The sequence below is a fragment of the Marasmius oreades genome, chromosome 1 (genome assembly GCF_018924745.1).
Source record: "Marasmius oreades isolate 03SP1 chromosome 1, whole genome shotgun sequence".
Taxonomy (NCBI): domain Eukaryota; kingdom Fungi; phylum Basidiomycota; class Agaricomycetes; order Agaricales; family Marasmiaceae; genus Marasmius; species Marasmius oreades.
The window spans coordinates 5,318,216-5,338,605 of record NC_057323.1 but is presented as its reverse complement, the minus strand read 5'-3'; the positions used below and the strand labels follow the sequence as shown (position 1 = coordinate 5,338,605).

The 20,390-nt window shown below is 47.1% G+C and overlaps 6 protein-coding genes across 6 annotated transcripts; 2 read left to right on the top strand and 4 right to left on the bottom strand.

Annotated features, from left to right (window-relative positions):
* Nucleotides 1-5,477: 5,477 nt before the first annotated feature.
* E1B28_001897 (uncharacterized protein) lies at nt 5,478-8,218 on the bottom strand. The gene is made up of 3 exons (XM_043147873.1): nt 7,977-8,218; nt 7,204-7,917; nt 5,478-7,148 (listed from the first exon to the last, which is right to left on the bottom strand). Exons 2-3 carry the CDS (start codon nt 7,791-7,793, stop codon nt 5,837-5,839), a joined length of 1,902 nt encoding a protein of 633 aa, XP_043016587.1. The 5' UTR covers nt 7,794-7,917; nt 7,977-8,218; the 3' UTR covers nt 5,478-5,836.
* A 1,000-nt stretch (nt 8,219-9,218) lies between these two features.
* Nucleotides 9,219-9,977, bottom strand: E1B28_001896 (uncharacterized protein; the record flags this gene model as incomplete). Its single annotated transcript, XM_043147872.1, has 1 exon — nt 9,219-9,977. One exon carries the CDS (start codon nt 9,975-9,977, stop codon nt 9,219-9,221), a length of 759 nt encoding a protein of 252 aa, XP_043016586.1.
* A 39-nt stretch (nt 9,978-10,016) lies between these two features.
* E1B28_001895 (uncharacterized protein) lies at nt 10,017-12,519 on the bottom strand. Its single transcript, XM_043147871.1, has 10 exons — nt 12,148-12,519; nt 11,917-12,096; nt 11,845-11,853; nt 11,761-11,789; nt 11,612-11,705; nt 11,502-11,554; nt 11,315-11,440; nt 10,690-11,262; nt 10,619-10,635; nt 10,017-10,565 (listed from the first exon to the last, which is right to left on the bottom strand). Exons 1-10 carry the CDS (start codon nt 12,460-12,462, stop codon nt 10,243-10,245), a joined length of 1,719 nt encoding a protein of 572 aa, XP_043016585.1. The 5' UTR covers nt 12,463-12,519; the 3' UTR covers nt 10,017-10,242.
* Nucleotides 12,520-14,224: 1,705 nt separating this feature from the next.
* On the top strand, nt 14,225-15,029 carry E1B28_001894 (uncharacterized protein; the record flags this gene model as incomplete). Its single annotated transcript, XM_043147870.1, has 2 exons — nt 14,225-14,952; nt 15,011-15,029. The coding sequence occupies 2 exons, from the start codon at nt 14,225-14,227 to the stop codon at nt 15,027-15,029; spliced, it is 747 nt and encodes a 248-aa protein (XP_043016584.1).
* An 826-nt stretch (nt 15,030-15,855) lies between these two features.
* E1B28_001893 (uncharacterized protein) lies at nt 15,856-17,818 on the top strand (the record flags this gene model as incomplete). The annotated part of the gene is made up of 12 exons (XM_043147869.1): nt 15,856-16,260; nt 16,306-16,519; nt 16,571-16,630; nt 16,688-16,720; nt 16,776-16,907; nt 16,963-17,067; nt 17,121-17,159; nt 17,221-17,268; nt 17,326-17,352; nt 17,416-17,456; nt 17,524-17,549; nt 17,620-17,818. The coding sequence occupies exons 1-12, from the start codon at nt 16,186-16,188 to the stop codon at nt 17,816-17,818; spliced, it is 999 nt and encodes a 332-aa protein (XP_043016583.1). The 5' UTR covers nt 15,856-16,185.
* A 29-nt stretch (nt 17,819-17,847) lies between these two features.
* Nucleotides 17,848-20,201, bottom strand: E1B28_001892 (uncharacterized protein). The gene is made up of 9 exons (XM_043147868.1): nt 20,109-20,201; nt 19,909-19,990; nt 19,617-19,833; nt 19,516-19,556; nt 19,297-19,457; nt 19,082-19,242; nt 18,487-19,010; nt 18,099-18,418; nt 17,848-18,041 (listed from the first exon to the last, which is right to left on the bottom strand). Exons 2-8 carry the CDS (start codon nt 19,945-19,947, stop codon nt 18,377-18,379), a joined length of 1,185 nt encoding a protein of 394 aa, XP_043016582.1. The 5' UTR covers nt 19,948-19,990; nt 20,109-20,201; the 3' UTR covers nt 17,848-18,041; nt 18,099-18,376.
* Nucleotides 20,202-20,390: the final 189 nt, after the last annotated feature.

Genomic DNA, 20,390 nt, shown 5'->3' with positions numbered 1-20,390 from the left:
GGAGTCGATGAAGGATTCGGAGAAATAATTGAACTGGAGTTGTAGACCAGTGAGGAAGTTTTTGAGTTTGGTGGGGTCGGAGCTGTTGAAGGTTTTGGGGTCCTTCAGTTTGGCACCTTTCTTCGGTTTTGCTTTTTCGCGTAGCATTTGCTGAAGCAGAAGATTGTGAGTGGTGAGGTAGGTAGCATAAGCCGAAAAGAAACCCTCGGCTCTGCCGCCTTGTGGCGGACCATGACCACCACCTCCACCACCACCAGGAGGACCACCGCCTCCTGAACCACCTCCTGAGCCACCGGTCAGAGGATCCGACAGATCCTCGTCGGGGTCAGTAACATTGTCAAAAGAGTCATCCTCGTCGCTATCTGCTCTACCCTTGCCTTTATTCCTCCTCAGTGTCTCCGGAACCTCCTCAATGTGCATTTCGGAGATGATCGGAGATTGTCGGAGGGTGCGTTGGTTGGAGCTGCGATTGCTGGAAGAGCGTCGGGGACGATTGACAGTACCTTGGAGTTTGCTTGGAGATAGTAAAGTATTGTATGGGTCATTGGAATCAGAAGCATAAACGCTACTGACCCTTCGTGAAGAACTGGGAACTTGAAGATGGGATATACGAAGATGAGACCCGACATGGGTCGTAATCGGAGTAGGATGGGAAGGAAACATAGAATCGAAGATCTTGAACTGATCAGAGACGTCGTCCGGAGTGAACGACATTTCGACTCAAGAAAAAGAATTAACCTACTGTTAAGGACGTGTGGAATGACTCGGAACCGAACGGAACCGAAGGGGGAAATGATAAGGTAAGATATAAGATATGTACTGAAGGATATACTACAAGAGGAATGATCTAAGATGAAGAGAGGAAAGAAACAGAGTCGATCGGAGAGTGTCAGAGAGCGACGAGGAGAGTGAAGGAGGTTGAAGAGAATGACGGAGTCTTGACAGTAGCCGAAGTTATTGGACAACAGCTCCCTGAGTCGAGCTGCCTTAGACCAGGTCACTGGAAAACCAGAGTCGAGTTTAATTCTAAAGAATGTAACTACTAAGTTGTACATCTTATATAGGATAGAATGTACAAGGTCTGAGACGGATCCAATAGTCAGATACACATTCGGACCGCCGACTCCCAAGCCAATAGTCTAGGCTTTAATGGGTAGTACGGAGATTAAGGTAAGTGGAGTAAGTAAAAATAGAATGAAAGTGATTGTGACATGTCGGTCTGGATCGGTCCGGCATGGATGTAACAGGACCGTTACATGTGCAGAATCTTGTCTACGGAACTTTTCTGTATTCGCATCATATGTTTTGGACCAATTCTCGTTCTTCATTCTTGTTTCAGCATGTAGAATGGACCTATATAGGCATACCATATGGTATTTCCTGCCTATGGACCTTATCCTGCATTTCGACGTTATCAAATCATATGGACTTTGTGTGTCCAAGTAGTTCCAGCCTATGGATCCAGAGTTCCGAATCGCCGTAGCACATGAACAGCACGGACTCCGAGATCCGTTGTTCATTCCTGCCTGGTTCCTAGGTACTCTATCTGTGATCTGGGATCTGTATCATGTCTTTTTGTCTTTTCCTCAGATCGGGACTCAATCTATGGTCATATCAAATTTCTCCTAGTCTGCGTGGTCCTATGTCCGATTTCTTGTCAACTAAATCCCCCGTAGAAGTAGGTACTCCTAGTATGAAGGTCTTTTGACTCCATTAAGTTCTGCTACAAACGGTTCTGTGAAGACTACAAGTCTCCTAATAGTACAATCCCTTGATATGCCAGTGCATAGTAGAATGTAGAGAGTAGAACTCGGTGAATTACCACTTAAGTCCTCTGCTCATAGTGTTCTACAGATTTTGAACGGTCATACAGTTTTCTGACACGATCTATGGCTCTCTCTAACTGGTCTAGCTGCACCTACGGCACATTCTACTAGCAGCACTAGCTTTAACTAGCAATTTGGGCTCACTCTAGTCCTTAATACAATAAATATCGCTCCGTAGCACTGTTTAAAGTGCAAAAAGAACCTTGTAGCATAGTCAACTAAGTCGCATTATTGGAGTACCAGGGTTTGGTACCCCTCGGAGTACGCCCTATGTGGGTGTTGGGTTGTTTTAGGCTTATGCTATCCTCAGCGTCAGGGCTCGAGGCCCAGCATATGCATAGGCGGTTCACCGTCCTGACATGACTCTCCCATTTCCTAATTTTTATAGATGTTTTATCGCCTGTGTAAGTCATATTACGAGTTGAGTTTATGAGAATTTGTTCTTTATCCATGCACCCACTAAAAAAATTTTATAGTACGAGCCTTCTGATTGGTTGGCAATCAACGCCATTTTTACACATTCTGTTTTTGGGTATTACACATGCTGTTATAATGTCATGTCATGCCTTAATTATACTAACCAAGATATGCCACTTATGCCTGCACGCCGTAACCGTATATATATGGTCTGCTGGTTATGGTTATATGGTGCCATATCTGTATCCAACAGCTCTCCTCTGTGATGCCATACAGTGGACAGGGTGCTACCTTTTATGGTAGATTTTGTGGGAATTTATAACTAAATGGGGTGGTCAGGAACATGACATAGCTTATCAACTTTCTTATATTTTTGGTGGGGAAAAAGTTGAAAAAAAACAAAAAAAAATTTTTGACAAGCCAGCAAGTATTGTTTACTGATGCAGGCAATTGTCACTTCTGTGTTGTTATGTATGTGGCATTTCTTGCTGTTAGTTCAGTCTTCTTTGTTAATGTCTTTCCTATATTTAACTTGTGGTCAAAACTGAGGAGTCCCCCAATGTGTCAGGAGTCGATCCTTGGGTGAGACAAGCTGACAATTGAAGGGGGAAAAGGAATGACTCCTAGGTAGGATTGACCAGACAAGAGTGAAGTTCTACTGTACACTTGGAGTACTTATATACTACACTACTTAAGGGGTAAGGAGTTGAGGGGTCAGGGGCCTCCCTATCTACGATGGTCTACGGCGATCACAAGTCGGACAGAGTGCTCAATGGTGAGGAGCCGAAGGGATTGAAGGGAGGATGATCGCAAAGATCAAAACAATCAAGCGTGAGGATGTGAGGAGCCGTGATAGCACGTGAAGTACTATGGAGGAGTACTCAGAGTACGGCGAGTTTGTGACAGTAAGCCATTACACCACAACTCAGCACTGTTTGTCGTTCTATGGAACCCTGATTTCTCCAGTTGTCTTGATGTTCAATGTGGCCGTCATGCTCTCTCTTCCAGTAAGCAAACATGTGTCAGTAACATACCAGCCGGTAACTGACCTACTTTACACCCCTGGGCCCTGACCTTGTCTATCTCTTATCATTGTGCGTAGAATCATTGAACCCCATATTTGGCACACAGAGTCCCTAAATCATGGTTACCCATCACACAGATTTCAGCATATACTGCATACCCTTCTAACCAGTCACACAATCATCAGTATTTTGGCACTTTGATTGCCGCAGGTTTTCTTGGGTTGTGCAACCCAAGAAAACCCAGAACAACTGACAACCACACCATCAGCAACCCCAGTCTGTTTATTTGCAATCGATTGATGGACCTGTCTGACCACCCAAAATCTCTACCATTTTGCTACCATTAAACTTCACCACTCACCATAAAACCATTCTAAATTATAGTAGCTATTTTAATTCATCCTTTTGGCAGATTTTGAACTGATGTATAAATAAAATTTCGACTAATGTACAATTTATATATGAGGATTGTGGAATTGTCAGGTGGTGCGGTTGTGTGGCCATCCAAAAATCTGCAAAAACCCAGGGCAACCACACCATCAAAGTGCCCAAATGCTGATGTCATCCTCCATATCCATCAAGTATACTTGCACCATCCGACGACTCAAACAATGTCACAGATTTGATTCGGACCAAATGAGCACATCTCATCTTTCCATACCGAACTGCAAAGCATATAATCGATAGGGCTGCTAAACGTACCATACTACGGGTACGCCCGTACATTTGTATGGTTATGTACGGGTGACGGCAGTATCTATACGGCCCGTATGTTGAGGTTGGTGGAGCGCCTTACGGTTACGGTACAGCCCATAGTATGGCCATGGTACGGTATACGGTAGGTGATGAAGTAGGTGATTCGGCCCGCCTTGCCGTGCAGTCACCAGCGCACGGGTAGGCAATAGCGAGAAGTCGGCTGTCACTCCATCCGAAAATTAGTGAGTAACTATACTTTCAAAATGCCTATTATCCAATCTTTGTTTAATTCTTTTCATTGAACTTGCTGACCATCAGAAACTGAGGTAAAATAGTGTTGTGTATTTCACTACTAATTCACCTGTTCTGGAGGAATATTGATATTATATTATTATTATTATTAGGAATTTAAATTGATATAAACCACTGAGCCCTATCCTCAATAAGTAGGGCCATATGCGACAGGGCGGCGGCACACAGCGTCACGGGTGCTTGCAACACTCTGTTTTTTATGAGTTACAGCTTGAACTGTACTACGCCCGTACTATGCCCGTCTACGGTACCGTACCAGGTCCTTGCCAGGATCGAGTACGGGTACGGTACGGGGCCCGTCTACCGTACAGTGTACGGTTACATTTAGCAGCCCTAATAATCGATTGCGAGGATGGCCAAAGCCAGCGAATATCAATATCACACGCTCTAAATTTAACCGGATCAAGTTAAATTTACATTTTCTGCTACTACATATAGCAACGGGGGGCTATTTCTGTCTTTGGACGGGTTCGAAACGTACCGCAATCATGACCACACCGACCAAGTTTAGTTTTCGTTTCTAACCCCCAAATATGTCGTCGGTGATTCTCCTGAGCCCAAAATAGTGCAATAACTATAAATAATGATACACTTTATATACTTGCCAACCTGCATGCAAGTTTCATCGAACAACCGAGCGTCTTTTGAAGCCTGCACCTCAGGCCTCAGAGTGCAGGCTAGGGACTTTGTACTCAAAGTCGATGACTGAGATCGACATTGGTGGCAAGTTTTAGAGTGCACTAACTAGTTTCTGATAAGCTATTATCAGGTATTATTAGATAGGATCTTCGCCGGACCAGCGGCGAAAGCTCGAACAAGAATCATCCGAGTGTGTGATCCAATCCGACGAAAGACCGTCCTGCTATTAATATCGTCGACTTACAAACATCCTGCTATAGTAAAAATTGGCATTTGAACAATCTTCAGACAGCTCGGAAGAAGTTCTCGATATCACGATCACGGGAAAATCGACAACAGCATTCTATGAGATCGCACGGATTGGGGCGATCTAGAGTAGGATGAATCGGAAGGTCGCCGAGGTCTCTTGAATCGTAAATCCAAAAGAGTTCATTAATCATTCCCTCTCTCTCACCTCCAAACGACCAAGACGAAGAAGAAAAAGAAGAAAAAGAAAAAGATTAAAGACGATTCCAACTCTATACAAAAACAGAAACAACACTTATGTATAACAAATATAAACTAATCGAACCTTGAATAAATGGATAAGATGCAATTGTGATTCGTGAATGGGCAACTAAGTACTATATGCATTTCATGTGTGTGGAGAGGGGGGGAAGTCGACCGACGGTTGAAAATTTGAAATGCCAAAAAATGCAAAATGCTCGAGGGGGGGGGGGGGAGGTGTAAACGAGAGTTATGAAGGGGGTGAGTAAATATGCGAAATGCAAGAATGCGGTTGATTCGCCATGAGCCGTATCCTACAGATAAATTGTGCGATAAGTAATATCCGTAATACTCAGTAATAAAAAAGGGGGTGCGTGTGGGGGGGGGGGGGGGATATATACGGATAGTACAATATAACATAACTGAAAAAAACCTTCAATCCCGGGTAGGAGAACGAGAAAACGACCTCAATTGAAGGTTAGGATGTGCCCGATGGAACGGCGAAATCGGTGAATAAGAGCGTGAGCTCTTCTCCGGCGAAGGCATTCTTGCGAAATTCGGGTGGGCACGATGGAAAGGTGAGATCGGAACATGTGAACGTGGTTTCCTCTCAGGCTCCGGGGAAGGCGTTCTTGATCGTCGAGACGGAGGAGATAGGTTACGAGATGAAGATGTCTTCGGTTCCGAAGGTATATCCATCGTCTCGTCCAGGGTACAAGCCTCTCCGTTGATATAAATGACACTCGTTGAACAGGCCTCATGATGCTCGACAGCGCAGGTTGAACTTGCGCAGGATTGCTCGTCCTCCTCGTCTTCTTCGCTAGCATTCCCATCTAAATCGATTTCCTCCCCATTGATATAAATAACATTTTTCTTCGTCTTCTTTTTGTTCTTAGAATCTTCTTTTTCAAGTGGCCTGCCCCTCCACCTCGAGTAAGAATCGTAAGAGCCATCAGCATCCTTCCTGAACATGACACCAAATGGCATATCCTCGCCAATATCGCTCAGCTCCGTGTCAACCTCGCTACAACTATCACAACCCAACGAGGTGATGGTCAAAGCGGGTGTGGGAGGTGGAGAATCTTCATCATCATTCTGATTGAGGGTGTTACGATTGCAGAGATTACCCAAAGCAGCGTTGAGCGCTTGTGGGATTGAGTCCAGCGCGTTCGATGGAGATGTAGGCTTGACAGATGTAGGGGACGTTGCAGGAGTATCGAGCAACGGCACAAAATTGAAATGGAATGTTGGCTTCGTTCTGGGCCGGGGAGTAGGTGGAGCGAGCATGTTGGTATTTCCCTCAGCGTTCATTGCGCCTGATGGAGGATGGGGAGGGGCGAGCGGTGAGGATATTTTCGGAGAATGGGCATGAATGGGAGGTGAAGAAGAACTGCCACGTTCAGGACTGCGATCCGGGCTGCGAACAGGGCTAGGGAGAGGTGAGCCACGAGGGCTTTCACGGGGAGAAGGCTGGGCAGATTGCTCGGGAGTGCCGTGTTGTGAACCCCGTGGGCTGATGTTCAAGGGGGTGGTACTACCTGAACCATTGGGGGTTACGCCGGTACTAGAGCTTGGGGAAATATTGGGAGTGCTCGAGGGAGTGTGGGGAGCGGTATCAGGGAGAAGGGGCAGGAGTCCGATGGGGACATTGGAAAGGTATTGGTTCGCCGGCTTCCCAGTGAATGGATCTGGAAGTTGTTGTGCGTGGGGTAGGGTTCGCTGTATTGCTTTCAGTTCAAGAATGTCTCTGTCAAATGGATCATAATCAGTTGAAGTACAAGGAATACTCGTGAGTTGCGTACTTGTAACTCAACGGTGTCCTGACAGGTTCCATTGGAGTTCTGTCCCAGTCGTCGACCGGATAAACATTTTCCAGATAGCCAAGTCCTGTCTGCTCTTGACTACACCAAGAAACAGTTTTCTTGGGCGTCGATGAACCACTGCTTCCCTTACTTCGACTACCATCCGATCCGATCGGCGGACTACATCCAGGGCCACCTAGAGTGTGATAAAAGGTGGCATAGTTCAACGCAGGCGAAGCATCTGGGGAAGAAAACGAAGGTGAAGATAATGGGGAAGGTTGCTTCAAGCAACCTCTCCTCCTTCGTTGTTTATTGGACGGTAAAGAAAGAGTGAAAGGAGGTTTGGCGCAGGATATTGAGGGTGCTGGTGGAGGTCTCGCGCTGTTGTTTCCGTCCTCGACGTCGTAATCGGACCTGGGCGAAATACCGGCTTCGTTTATGGGGACTTTGCAGCTACCAAGGGGTGATATTGGTGGTCGTGTGCCATGTTTCGGAGCCGCAGTATCGTCTGACGGCGAGCTATGTTCCTGACTAAACCTAGCCGTCGACACCGAGTCTTGGTGAATGTATCCAAGTCCCAAATTTGACATTCTAGGGTAGAATTGTGGGTCGTACGAGGACGAGACTCGGATTTTTTCCAGCGTCAGAGACGAAACAAAATTTCGACTTGGGTCTTCGGGAGGATATAAAGACCTGGAAAAAAGGTGGATGGTTCTGATCACCGATTTCAGCACGGTTTGAGTTGATCTCGACTGTAAGACTAGAAAACGGACCTGTGTGTCGAATCACCGCAATATGGTTGTACAATGTCGTTGAACCGAGTGCCTGTTGTTGAATTGTGATGCTCCTCCAGGTAAATTCTACAATACCCGAGGAGTTGAAGAAGAACGTGTGGAAAATGAGCCGTGGTGGTCGCTGGAAGAGATACTTTGGTGGAGGAACAGCCTGGCAGTGAGCAATGGAGGTCAACGGCCAAAGTAGGGCGATGACCCAGTTTTGTTTGCCCGCCCGATAGCCGAAAGCAGATAGCCTGTGGACGGCATTCCCACCGGCGGTTTCTTGCGATTTACCATTCTATTTCGGGGAGCCACGTGGCTATAGTATACGGTTTGTTCCTCAGCCAACCAGGTTTCACGACGTTCATAGCGGGTACTTTGCCATTGCTTTGCCAGCTCATCCCGCAGGACCGACTGAGACTACAACGGTTTCACCGGTCCCGGAACACCCTGAACAGCGCAAGTAACAGCCTTCAACTACCCTGCCTGCATCCGATGCAATTGTAGACCATTGTATTCATCATCTTCAGTCAGTCACTTTCTTTGTGACTTCTTCTCTGGAAAGGTTATGACTTGTTAAAGACCAGTAACCGCGGCCGATTACAGGACAGAAACCAAAGCCATACGAAGTCCAGTACCCGACCAACTTCGGAGGCCGTGTAGATTTCGGTCTTCATAGCTGACGTACACATACAGACTCGCTCAAAAAGTTGACCCGGCTTGAAATTGACTTGAAACAGGGTGACACGCTTCAATAGCTCCGAAATTCTTTTGAAATTTGCGCTTTGGGCAAGTAGATTTCGAGTCGAGATTCCATGCACGTGCTGACCTTTACTTTCAGCAGGACTTCGAAAGTGAATGAGAACCCGCTCATCTCCCACAGGTAAGGAACCATTTGGCATTGATGATCTGCCAGGGAAGTCCACGCTATCTAAACGGCCGACGTTATCAATTCAACGTTAATCTTTATAGAAATATTGATCGTTTGCTTGATCGAAATAAGCCGAGGATTTACAAGTTATCATTCAGTGGATACCATGACTAGTGAGGCCAGCGTTGGCAAGTTACTATTGCCAGCAGCACCGCTCATATGATTAGCGTGAGTCCTAAGGGCGAGAACGTCATATTGAAGATTATACATACTCGAAAACACCCGTCTCCCACGCGCAGACAATTTCAAGTCCGTTTTCCTTCGATAAAGGACCACCCCAATCCCAGGACCGTGAATACTTTACTACCTCAATCCCCATCCTCAGCCCTCCCCCAAACCGGCCTCACCAAAATAATCTCTTCATACCCCATCCCCCCAGGCATCCCCACCCTCTCCCTCTCCATAAACCCAAACTTCTCATAAAACTTCCCAATCGGTCCATTCGTTTCTACAAAAACCTCCATACCCCTCTGATCTGCCTCTCGAATACACTGTTCAACCAGAATCCTACCAGCTCCAAGGCCTTTAAACTCATGCGCACACGCAACGAGTTCGATGATGATATGAGCTCGGTTACAGACGTGGTTTTTTCGTGCGGAAGCCATGAAACCAATGAAAGATTTACTTAACACTTCGTTATGGTCCGGAGAGAGCGGGAGGAAAGTCCATGTGCCTGCGGATAGATCGCCTGTCGGTTTGAGAGTCGTAGACTCAGAGACTCTCGATATCTCAGCACATGGTACCTCTGAATCCCAGGTCGAAGAGGAGAACCTCCACCGAGCTAATGCAATAATCTCCTCCTCCTCCTCCTCCTTGTCCTTCTTATGTTCTCCTTCCTCTTTGTGTTTAGAGGCAGTCACGACGTACAAAGCTACATCAGGCGCCGATACGCTGTAGGAATGTACTGCTTCCCACCACGTCTGCACTATAGGCGTATCAGGTATCGCAGTTCGCATATATTCAGAGTTTGGGTGGAAAGAACGAGGAAAGATCGTAGCCATTTCCTTAACATCGGCCAACTCCGCGCGACGGAGGGTCAGCGAAGGTGAAGGCGACGAGGAGGCCATGTGTTGGCAGTCAAACCCTCCTTACCGATGGGGATTTATTATAAGTCGTATTCGCCACTGAACAGGCGTGTAGAGGTCGATGAGTTTCACATAGTCTTTTGAGCCGGACTTTCACATGACCTGGTCAGTGAAAATATACGAGAATAAGATGATTCGGAGTGGATGAAGTGCTCCACAGTTCACATATTTCTTTGAATACTTTCACATGCTGGACCCGGTCTCGGTGTCCTTACTACTGCTAGGCACTGGCAGACCCAAGAGGAATTCACTTCTGCCCATTTTCATCAAACACATACTCCCCATACACAGGCTTCCAAACCCTCTCTCTCGCCCGATCCCTGACTTCCTCCTTCTTCCACTTCACACTCGCAACTCCTTCCTCGATGGCCTGCTCTGCCACCGCCACTCCAACTTCGAAATTGACCTCCGGGGCGTCTCCGAAATCAGGTAAAAGTGCAGCATCGGGATCTTTGAGTGCGGGTGAAAGGGCAGCTAGACGACGGGCACCAGCGATGATCATGGTGTCTGTCATACGCCTGGATTCGCTGATCATAGAGCCGAAGCCTAAGCCAGGATATATGAGAGCATCTGGTAGAGGAAGTCAGAAGCCAGGAAACTTTACAGTGAACAAGCCTGCTTACTGTTACATTCCGCGATGCTAAGTCAAGGTAGTGTCAAGAAGACGTCAATACCAAAGCGAGAACAAACTCACATATAATCCTTCCCATTCGGCATCTTCGCAGGCGGAAACGGACTCCCAGTAGCCAACAACGCCTTTCCCTCAGTCCACTCATTCGCATCTCTCGGATCCACCTCCACAAGGTTACTCGGATTCGACAACGGGAATATAATCGGCCTCTCACACCCTTCAGCCATACTCTGCACCACCTCCTTCGTAAACGCCCCTCCATGTGTCGAACACCCAATCAACACCGTCGGTTTGATATGCTTCACAACATCCAACAATCCAATCCCCCCCTCCGACGAAGAATTCCTAGCCACGGAGTCCCATTCTTCATCAGGCCTGACAAACGGTTTCAAGTCTTCTCGAATGTCAGGTAAAGACTGTTTTATGAGTCCCTGTTTATCCAACAGGTAAAATTTGCGATTGGCTTCTTCCTCTGAGACATTATCGGTAGAAACCATAGCATCCCGGAGTTGTACTGCAATCCCCAAGCCTGCAGATCCAGCACCGTAAATGACGAATCGCTGGTCGGAAAGTTTAGATTTCGTGACTCCGATGGCAGCCATTGTGCATGCTAGTGTTACGGCTCCTGTTCCTTGACTGAGAAGTTATGTATGACAGAGGTAAGTGACGGAGAGTTGAACCGGCTTACATATCGTCATTGAAAACCGAATGGACGTCTCGATATCGTTGAAGGATGGAATGGGCGTTCTTGACGCCAAAATCTTCGAAATGAAGTAGGCTATTCGGGAAGTGTTTCCGGACAAGCCCGACAAACCTGTAGATGCGGTCAACACCCCGAACGTGACGTGATGAAAATGACGAGGTTGTCCACGTACTTGTCAATAAACTCGTCATATTCCTTTCCGCGAACTCGTTTATGTGGCCAACCCTACAAAGCCTATAAGCAGCCCGTAGAAATGTACGGCCCGGGAGACAGATAGCATACGACATAGAGAGAATCGCTCAATAGCTGTTCGTTATCTGTGCCGACATCGAGCACTACTGGGAGAGACTTGTGGGGGTCTATTCCACCGATTAATCTGAAGAGCATTCAAAAACACGCTAGGACTAGGGATGCTCTATATTCGGACTCACGTGTATATGACAGACTTGGCTGCTGATATCTGTGAAGTTGCCAGTGGGTAATCGACGCCTGTATGCTCTAGAGAGGGAACTTACGCCGATGCCCTAGGAATAAACCAAATTAACCCTTTTCTGGAGACAAACCACGTCGAGACAAAAAAAACATACTCCAACGCCTTGATCACCAATTCCGAGGATGGCTTCAGCATCAGAGCACACAATCAAATCTAAATTCCGCCCTTTTGTCTGTTCCAAAAGATCTTCCTCCATCGTACCTTGATCCGAGATCGTCAGATAAAGACCTTCGCTTCTTCTGAACAGATGAGAGTAGTTGGATATCGCCTCTGCCTGTCCTCAAAGTCAGCATTGTAAACGCCAAAATGAGATGTCTAAACGCACCTCAGTAGGCGTGTAGATAATCGGAACCAACTCCCGCAAATGTCTCGAAATCAAACTGTAGTACAGCACCCAGTTCTGATCCTTCATGCTCTGCAAAAATGTGTTCTTTCGTATCGCATTTTCGTGCATCTGGAGTTGATCGTAAGCCCGTTGACATTGTTCATCCAATGTGTTGACTCTGTGGGGTAATCGGCCAGTTAGACCCAATTCTTTTCGTTCTTTGTTGGTAAACGCGGTTCCTTTGTTCCATCGGGGACTGGTAAGGAGGGTTTCTCCTCGTAGAGCTACTCGAAATACGGGATTTTTGGACAACATGGCGGTCGAATAGAGAAATGACGTATTAGACGAAATTAGACGAAATTATTTCCCGCGGTTTCCCTCGTCGTTCCCGACGCGCTACTACAGGCAAGCACCTTGAAAAAATTCGTAGTTATCTACTTATTGCGATAGGGATGGGTCTTTCTTTCCTTGGATACAAGGAGATCTCTACGGTATGTAGCGGGCGTCGCTGCATCATCAAATTCAATCAGGAAGTCTTTCAGTATTTCCGTGAACAGTGAGGAACTTCTTCGGAAGAGAAAAATCTCTCTACTTACGATTCGATCTCCCTTCAGGCTCAGACTGGAGCACTCTTCTCGCCCTTGCTCAGCCCCTACCATGTTCTATGCGACCTTAAAGTAGTTTTTGGGAAAGCCAACAAACCATCCCGGACAGTTGACTTTCGTATAGGGAATTGTTGAGAGGTTGAAACGATAAGCAATTGAGGAAAGCAAGATGGGACTCAATAGCTTAAGCTCACCCTGGCGATAGAAGCGGGATCTTTCCCAGAAGCAGGTCGGACCCGGTGTATGGGGAGGAGGTGCCAGCGTTCGCATTTGTCCTTTACTTTTCCCTGGTGTACGTACCCCCTCAGGCTCATCGTGTAATACAGGGTATTCATGACACCTTTAGATGTCAATCAGACTCAATGGTACCACTCTGCAAGCAAGAATCAAGATGTTTGCCTAGTCCCAAATCTCCAAATCCCGGAAGTGGAAGACACATAGCTTCATCAATTCTTTGCACCCGGGCCACATGCCCAAAAGATCCCATCCAACACAACGCCGACCAACGCCGTAAATCACCTCCGAGTCCTTCAACGCGACTTTGATCCTATCGGCACCTACAACCTGGGTATCATTCCGATGGCGTGGTACGGAGTACTCGATATTATCACCAATTCAGACGCCCATTTTCCTTTTTCACTAGCCTGATCTCCGCGCACCACTATGACCACTTCAATGCCCAATGACACTGTTCGGGACAATCATATAGTATGTCACATATAAGTATCAAAGCGCTTTTTGTTCACGCTTCAACACGCCCTAGGCTCTCACCTCATTAATTGAATCATCAACATTCCAACGTATCGAAATCCGTCATTGTTTAAATGTGGGGTGGTGGCTTCTACACCCGTCTTGTTCGTAAAGAAAATGTAACCCTGAATTCAAATCTGACACAAAGGTTCGATATACTACACACTGCCAAAGCTACCTCTGAGTCGCTGACCTTTCAAACGACCGCCGCTCGTCACAGACACGAGCTGTTTCTCAAGCACTTATTTCAGAATGCGGTATTGAACTTTCAAAGCTGTACTTGGTAGTAGTGGCAGCAAGCAAGGTCGAGTCTGGCGCAATTCTTAAGGCTGGTGTACTTCCCACCGACGACATTCAGTCTTAGAGTTGAAGTGACCCAAATGCCCTTCAGGTAGGCCAGCGCATACCATACACATGGACAAGGTTACAGTCCCAAAACGTGAACCGGGGATTTACGAACCCCGAAATAGAACGCACCACCGTGACAACGAATCCGCTGTCATCGATCATCTTTGCACCTATGCCAAAAGATTCCAATCGACACGGAATGTCGTATTGAACTTTCAACACTTTCTACAGGTGTAGGCATCCGCCTTGTTCGTAAAAACCAGACTCCGTGTCGAGAAAGGGTCTAACAACGGTTATAAAAGGGCAAGCACAAGTCCTCTAATTTTCCAGTACACCAACTACCTGCTTTCTACAGTTTCTCATCTACAGTTAACATGTCTGGCTACGTTGCTCCCTACGGTAATACCCTCCCCGAGCATGGCGTCATCGGTCGTGGCTACGCCCTCATCTCTACAAGTGGACGCGTAGAATTCAGGGTTACCGACGAAGGTAACCTCCAGCTCATCGCCAATGGCAAGATCCTCTGGTGCCGCGATGGCAAAAACGCGTCTTGGGTGACGATGCAAAGCGACGGCAACTGCTGCGGTTACAGGTCTGATGGTACCGCGATGTGGGCCACCCTAACCAACGGCTGCAACCACCCCTACAACCTCGTCTGTCAGGACGACGGAAATTTGGTCGTCTACGCGAAGGGCAATCGACCTGTCTGGGCCACCGACACTTGCGGCTTAGTGCCACCCTCACCTTCTTTCGTTCATCCCTATGGATCCACTCTTCCCGAGCACGGCATTATCGGTCGTGGCTACTCGCTCATCTCCGACAACAAACGGGTAGAGTTTAAGGTCGACTACAATGGTGACCTCTTGCTTCTCGGTGATGGCAATGAGCTTTGGTCATTCAAGGGAAAACACGCGTCTTATGTCGCGATGCAAGGTGATGGAAACTGCTGTGGGTACACATCCAATGGTACCGCGATGTTTGCCACCGACACCTGGGGCAAATGCCACCCATGCAAGCTCGTATGTCAGGATGACGGGAACTTGGTTGTGTATGCCAATGGCGAACCCGTCTGGGCCACCAACACCCACGGCTTGGTCCGCTAGTGAGTTCGATGTCACTCTGATAAAGGTTAAAACGTGGTATCTGACTGTATTCTTCAGCGTGCGGTATGGAAAGTGACGCGTTCAGGATTGATTTTGGACGCGATGTGATCGAATCGAATCACTTTTTATGAATAGTTTTGTTATTAGCCGTTGGTTGTAGAAAGCCCCAGTAGAACCTCAAATGAAGTTACATTTGGTTTTGTTAAACCATAGAGAGTGAGTTCTCATTACCTTGCCTTGCAATCCGATCCGAAAGTTTGATACACCTTCCCTATCCTCACGTCTTTTTCTTCCTTTCTTCCTGTTTTGACTCGGTTGGTAGAACGAGTTAGGCAGTTCCCACTCTGCGCTGTTCGCATTCGACTATTGCGGTGATTGGCGACATGGAGTAATGACTTTGAATTTCATCAACAACTCGGCGGCACATGTCGATAATTTGTGTGCCTTGAAGATCGAGAGAGGATTTGTTTGTTGATCTTGTATGCAGGTCTCGAGTGGCTTAACGTTAATATTTGAGCACACCTACTTATCTCGCTTGCGGGTTTGCTAGAGTGCGGAAGCAGAAGTGTTACGTGGGTGCATTAGCGTGTTGTCACAAAGTGGCATTCCCTCCTCGTTGTCACTTCCATTCCAGCTGTGAGACGAGACGAGCGGGGCTGGCACAGCTGGCTGTACTGATGACTCACTTCAATAGATACGACGCCGTGTTTCGACCTAAGACAGAGGACGCTGGAGGAATGGAGACAGAATTCAAATGATCAAGTACGACCAAACCCTCCAACGACGAAGAGAAAAGCGTCCGTCGTTTTGTTCCGTGCGTTGTGGGCAGGCCGCGTCATCTGACGGCGTTACCGGCTGCAACTCAGTTCAGGAAGCCGTCACTGCAGTCACGGAAAGTCACCCTGTGACTGTCGTAAGTCTTTCTTTTCGATCGCAGCCCCACTTCCAGACGCCTCTCAATCATTGACACAGCTCGCAAACGTCGCATCCTTGTTCTATTCGGGCCACTTATGACTGTGATATCAGGCTCCAGTGACTCTATGACCATCATGATACGTCGTACACCTCTCTATTGTAATCATATCGAAGCTCAAGCCCAACGAATAACAGGACACCCAGTCCTAGTCACGGTGAAGGTCTGCGGCCAAAAATAATCCAGTGCATCTGGTATAGATAGTTTACCATCGTTGGTCTCAACTGCCTGATTCACCTCTCACCTCTTCCCTCTCACGATGGCTGATAAAACCGCAACCTTGACGACATTCGAGGTGACGATTCAAGCGCTTGGCCGTCAACAGATCATTAGAGTGAGTTGTTCAAAATTACAAATGCCCAAACTAACACGGCTTTAGTATTTACAGGGTTCGTCCAAGTCGGAGTATCATCTTTGCTTCTCAATCTTACATACTACAGTCTTCAACACCACGTTACTCGTCTATGATATAATTATCAATCTACAGCTCGAGGTTGAGCACATTTGGACAAGAAAATGGTCATTCTTCACTGTTTTATACATCCTGCAACGTTATCTCCCGTTATTCGACGAAGCGGGGGCGACCCTTTACTGTAAGTGCCTTCCGAGCTTGTCTCAATGGAACGCCGACGCCCCATACATAGATGACTTCGGAGCGAACTTGAGCATTCACAATTGTGCCTTGTATTACAAGATTGCCGGAGGTTCGTCCTACCCTTCAGTGCATTAATAAATGGGGAGTCTGATGAACGTTCACACAGCGTCATCCGCGGTCGGCATTGGGCTGTCTGAAGGTAAGCTCAGCTGTGGCGCATTCGTCTTTTGGGACGCTGTTCAATTTGTTTCCAGTTGTTTTAACATTTCGTGTCTGGGCGGTCTGGGAGGGGAGCTTCCCAGTAGCCATAGGACTTGTCGTGTTCTTCCTCGCCTGTTGGGTGCCTGCTGTTCTTGTGTTGGCACAGTTCATGAACTCTGTGGAATGTAGGTCTTCCAAAGTCCCCTCCCAATTGCACAGAATATTTATTCAATTCTCAAGTCGTGCCTCTCACATTTCCTAATTTTCGCGGATGTTCTAGTATCGCCGGTCGAAATCATATTCCGATATACTTGGTCTGGGTGTTGTGGATCGTGTATGACGCTGGTGAGTCGCTCATCTACTTTTGTGTGAAATAAATCCCGATGGGTTGTTTCTAGGTGCATTTGTGATGATTCTCATTCCTGGAGTGGCAGCATGTAAGTTCGGCAGCTTCCGTCAATCTCCCAGTTCAGCTGATACCATTTTCTCTCTGCTTAGACAGGAGGGGTGGAAGATCGGAGCTCGTTAAAACCATATATCAAGATGGTAAGTCACCACGTGAATCATCCCACGCCCGTAATTCCATACTGACCTCGAAGCTAGGCGTTGTATACTACGCGTTGGTATTCTGTAAGCCGTTACACTACGACTCAACACTGTTTGTCGTTCTATTAAACCCCGAATTTCCTCCAGTAACCTCGATGTTCAATGTGGTCGTCACCCTCACCCTTCCGGTAAGCATTGAAGTCGACACGCCTTAGCACTATACCAGGCGATAACTGACCTACTTTACACCCCTAGCCTGATTGCATCTTAATCTTAGCCGAGTACGTGGAGCCGAACCCCATATTCGGTGCACAGCGGCCCTGACCTTAATCACGGTTACCCATCATGCAGATTCGAGCGTGTATTGCATTCTGTTCTAACCAGTCATGCAATCCTCCATATCCGTCGAGTATACTTGCAACAGTCGACACCTCAAACGATGTCGCAGATTCAATTCGGACGAAACGAGCATATCTCGTCCTTCCATACTACCGAACCGCCAAATACAAATGCAGAATCGCTGCCAAACCCAGTGGATATCGAGACTTAGGTTAACTGGATGAAACGGTTAATATTTTATATTGTTTAACGTTTATACAGGCACCTATGTAGTGTGATACGTTCGGGAAGGAAATCTGCCCGCCGGGGAATCGTATGAGATGTTCTTCAGTTAGCTATTTCAATGTAATTCATTGAAAAAAAAAAGGACCATGAAAGAGTACATGTTCTGTTCAACCCTTTGTTAAACCCTTGGAGTTTGAAACTATTCTAGACTGTGGCAAGACAGTAAGTACTCAAGTTCGCTCCGCGAGTCCTGTCTGTCAAAATACCTGTCACGCCTTCTACGCATTTTCGGGATGATCAGGATGGTAACTTGGCCAACTGTCCCTGAAAGTTCTCAAAAGAACTACTGGTCGCCTCCCGCTGAGCTCCAGTACTACGGGCTCGACACACCTCCATGACGAGAAACGAAAGAAGATTCAAGACACGATAACACCAGTTTGATTAACGAACGGTGTGGTGATAAGACCCCAGACGAATAACATCCGATTGTGAAAACGATAGATGGAACGTAAGTGTAACTTCAAAACTCCGAAGAGGCAATGTTTCAAGGAGTATATGTCGATTTGGGTCGAACACCGAGTCCATTCTTGTAAATAAGAGGGGAAGTCAGTCACACACCATTATCGGTGAGCGGAAAGCCAACAAGATCCATACCTTTTCATAAACCTTTTCAATCCATTCCATCGTTGCAACACTATCCTCCTTATCAACCCACGTCTGTGGCTCCCTCCCTTTCAAACGATCCACAAACGCCTCTAACTGATAACGATAAGTCAACCACCAATCTTCTCCTTTGTATTCCATCCCAGCATCCGAAGGCTTGTACACCCTCTCCGTCCGCGTCTTCGTCTTCTTCCCTTCCCGCTTCGTAACGGTAATGGAATGGTATATAGTCGGTAGAGGGAAGTTGAACAGCTCCACACTACCCTGTTCACATTCGACTACCGCACTGACTCGTGGCATGGGAGGAAGAATTTTAAATCTCAAAGGCATCGATAAGTCGGTACATATAGTTCCTGTGACATCGTTTGGGAACGAAAACGTAGCAGTTGCCATCCTGTCGACCTTGGATTCGTAATTCGACGGCGCCGACTTGGGTTTGTGCGGCTCGTAGGTCGAGGTGAGGACTTTTGTCGGATTGGTGCCTGCTAGATATCGCATGCAGCTGATTGTATAGCCTTTCCAGGAGTAGCCATGGTTAGGATAAGCTGTCGAAGTCGAGAGTGATGATAAAGGGACGCAGACGTACATCCCATGTCCATAAGAGCTCCTCCACCCAGATCATAGTTATATCGGATATCATCGTCGCTCCAAGGAATAGGTGCCATGTTTTCCACTCGAATGTTCCTAATGGCACCAAGTTCTCCGCTTTCAATGATGGCCTTGGTTCGGTGTAACGCAGGATGGAATCTGTATTAAGTTGAGAAAAAGGATTGACGATGAGAAATTCCGAGAGAGACTTACCTATAGTGAAAAGCTTCCAAAAGGATCAGCCCTTTACTCTCTGCAAATTCGAACATTCGACGTGTCTCGTCCGCCGTGTTCGAAGATGGCTTCTCTAATAAAACGTGTTTTCCTGCTGCCAGAGCTTTCATCGTCCACTCAAAATGGAGCCCATTCGGAAGCTGAAAGGATTATATGGGTAAATGATCATATGTAGACGCGTGAAGGGGGGAGACTGACGGGATTATAAACAGCTTCGACTTCGGGGTCGTCCAAAAGCGCTACTCCGAAAAAACAAAATCAGCGTTCACTTTGAGTCTTTGATAAACAATCCTACGCACCTTGATACCCTTCGTACGCTTTGGATACACCATGTTTCTTCGCAAACGCCTTCGCCTTGTTTACGTCTCTCGCTGCTACTGCCCAGACCTCCACTTCAGGATGATTCTTCGCGGGTATAATCAACGCCAGAGGCGCAATATTAGCTGCGCCGAGTATTCCAAACTTGACTGATTTGCTATCATCGGTTCGCGCACTGCTTTGTGGAGGATGGAATGCCTAATAATAAAAAACCAGTACAAACGTCAAACGTCAAAGTCTCCAATCCAAACGCTGCCTCGGAGAAAAACGAACCATGTAGAGTCGACGAGGTGCGCTGAAAATTGAAGTCATGGTTGGGTTTTGAGCTCAACAGCAATGCTTTTGGCGGTGAAATCTGTGGCGGAATGCAATGAGGAAGCATTATGAGTGACGAATGAACGTGGGTAAAGACTTGGAAGCACACGCTACTGCTTCAGGGCGGTTATACGAAGCATACGCGATGAGATACTCACGAGTGCAGTCGAAGTTGAGGCCTTGAGGTTGAGGTTGAGGATTCTCTCGAGTCCTTGCAGTAAAGACGTGGTTGGAGAATAAGTGCTGGCAAAATACCAGGACAGAACTGCCGATCGGGTGTCCGGCGGTATCCGGTGCTCCGACACAGGATTTCCCGGTGGCGATGCACCGCCTCTTCTCAGTTCTCGTCGTTGGAAGACAGAACGTTTTACTCTCCAGAGACTTTGCAGTATTAACCGAATGCTATGCTTCTTTCTGAGCGTCCTCAACAGCTTTGATTG

Coding starts and splice junctions, on each gene's coding strand:
- E1B28_001895 (XM_043147871.1), bottom strand. CDS start 12,462: ATGTTGTCCAAAAATCCCGTATTTCGAGTAGCTCTACGAGGAGAAACC. Junction 12,097..12,147: donor TTATCTACACGCCTACTGAG/GTGCGTTTAGAC, acceptor CTTTGAGGACAG/GCAGAGGCGATATCCAACTA. Junction 11,555..11,611: donor TGAGCGATTCTCTCTATGTC/GTATGCTATCTG, acceptor TAGGCTTTGTAG/GGTTGGCCACATAAACGAGT.
- E1B28_001892 (XM_043147868.1), bottom strand. CDS start 19,947: ATGACTTCAATTTTCAGCGCACCTCGTCGACTCTACATG. Junction 19,834..19,908: donor CACCTCGTCGACTCTACATG/GTTCGTTTTTCT, acceptor TTTTATTATTAG/GCATTCCATCCTCCACAAAG. Junction 18,419..18,486: donor TTGAAAAGGTTTATGAAAAG/GTATGGATCTTG, acceptor CTTATTTACAAG/AATGGACTCGGTGTTCGACC.
- E1B28_001897 (XM_043147873.1), bottom strand. CDS start 7,793: ATGTCAAATTTGGGACTTGGATACATTCACCAAGACTCGGTGTCGACG. Junction 7,149..7,203: donor AGGACACCGTTGAGTTACAA/GTACGCAACTCA, acceptor TCCATTTGACAG/AGACATTCTTGAACTGAAAG.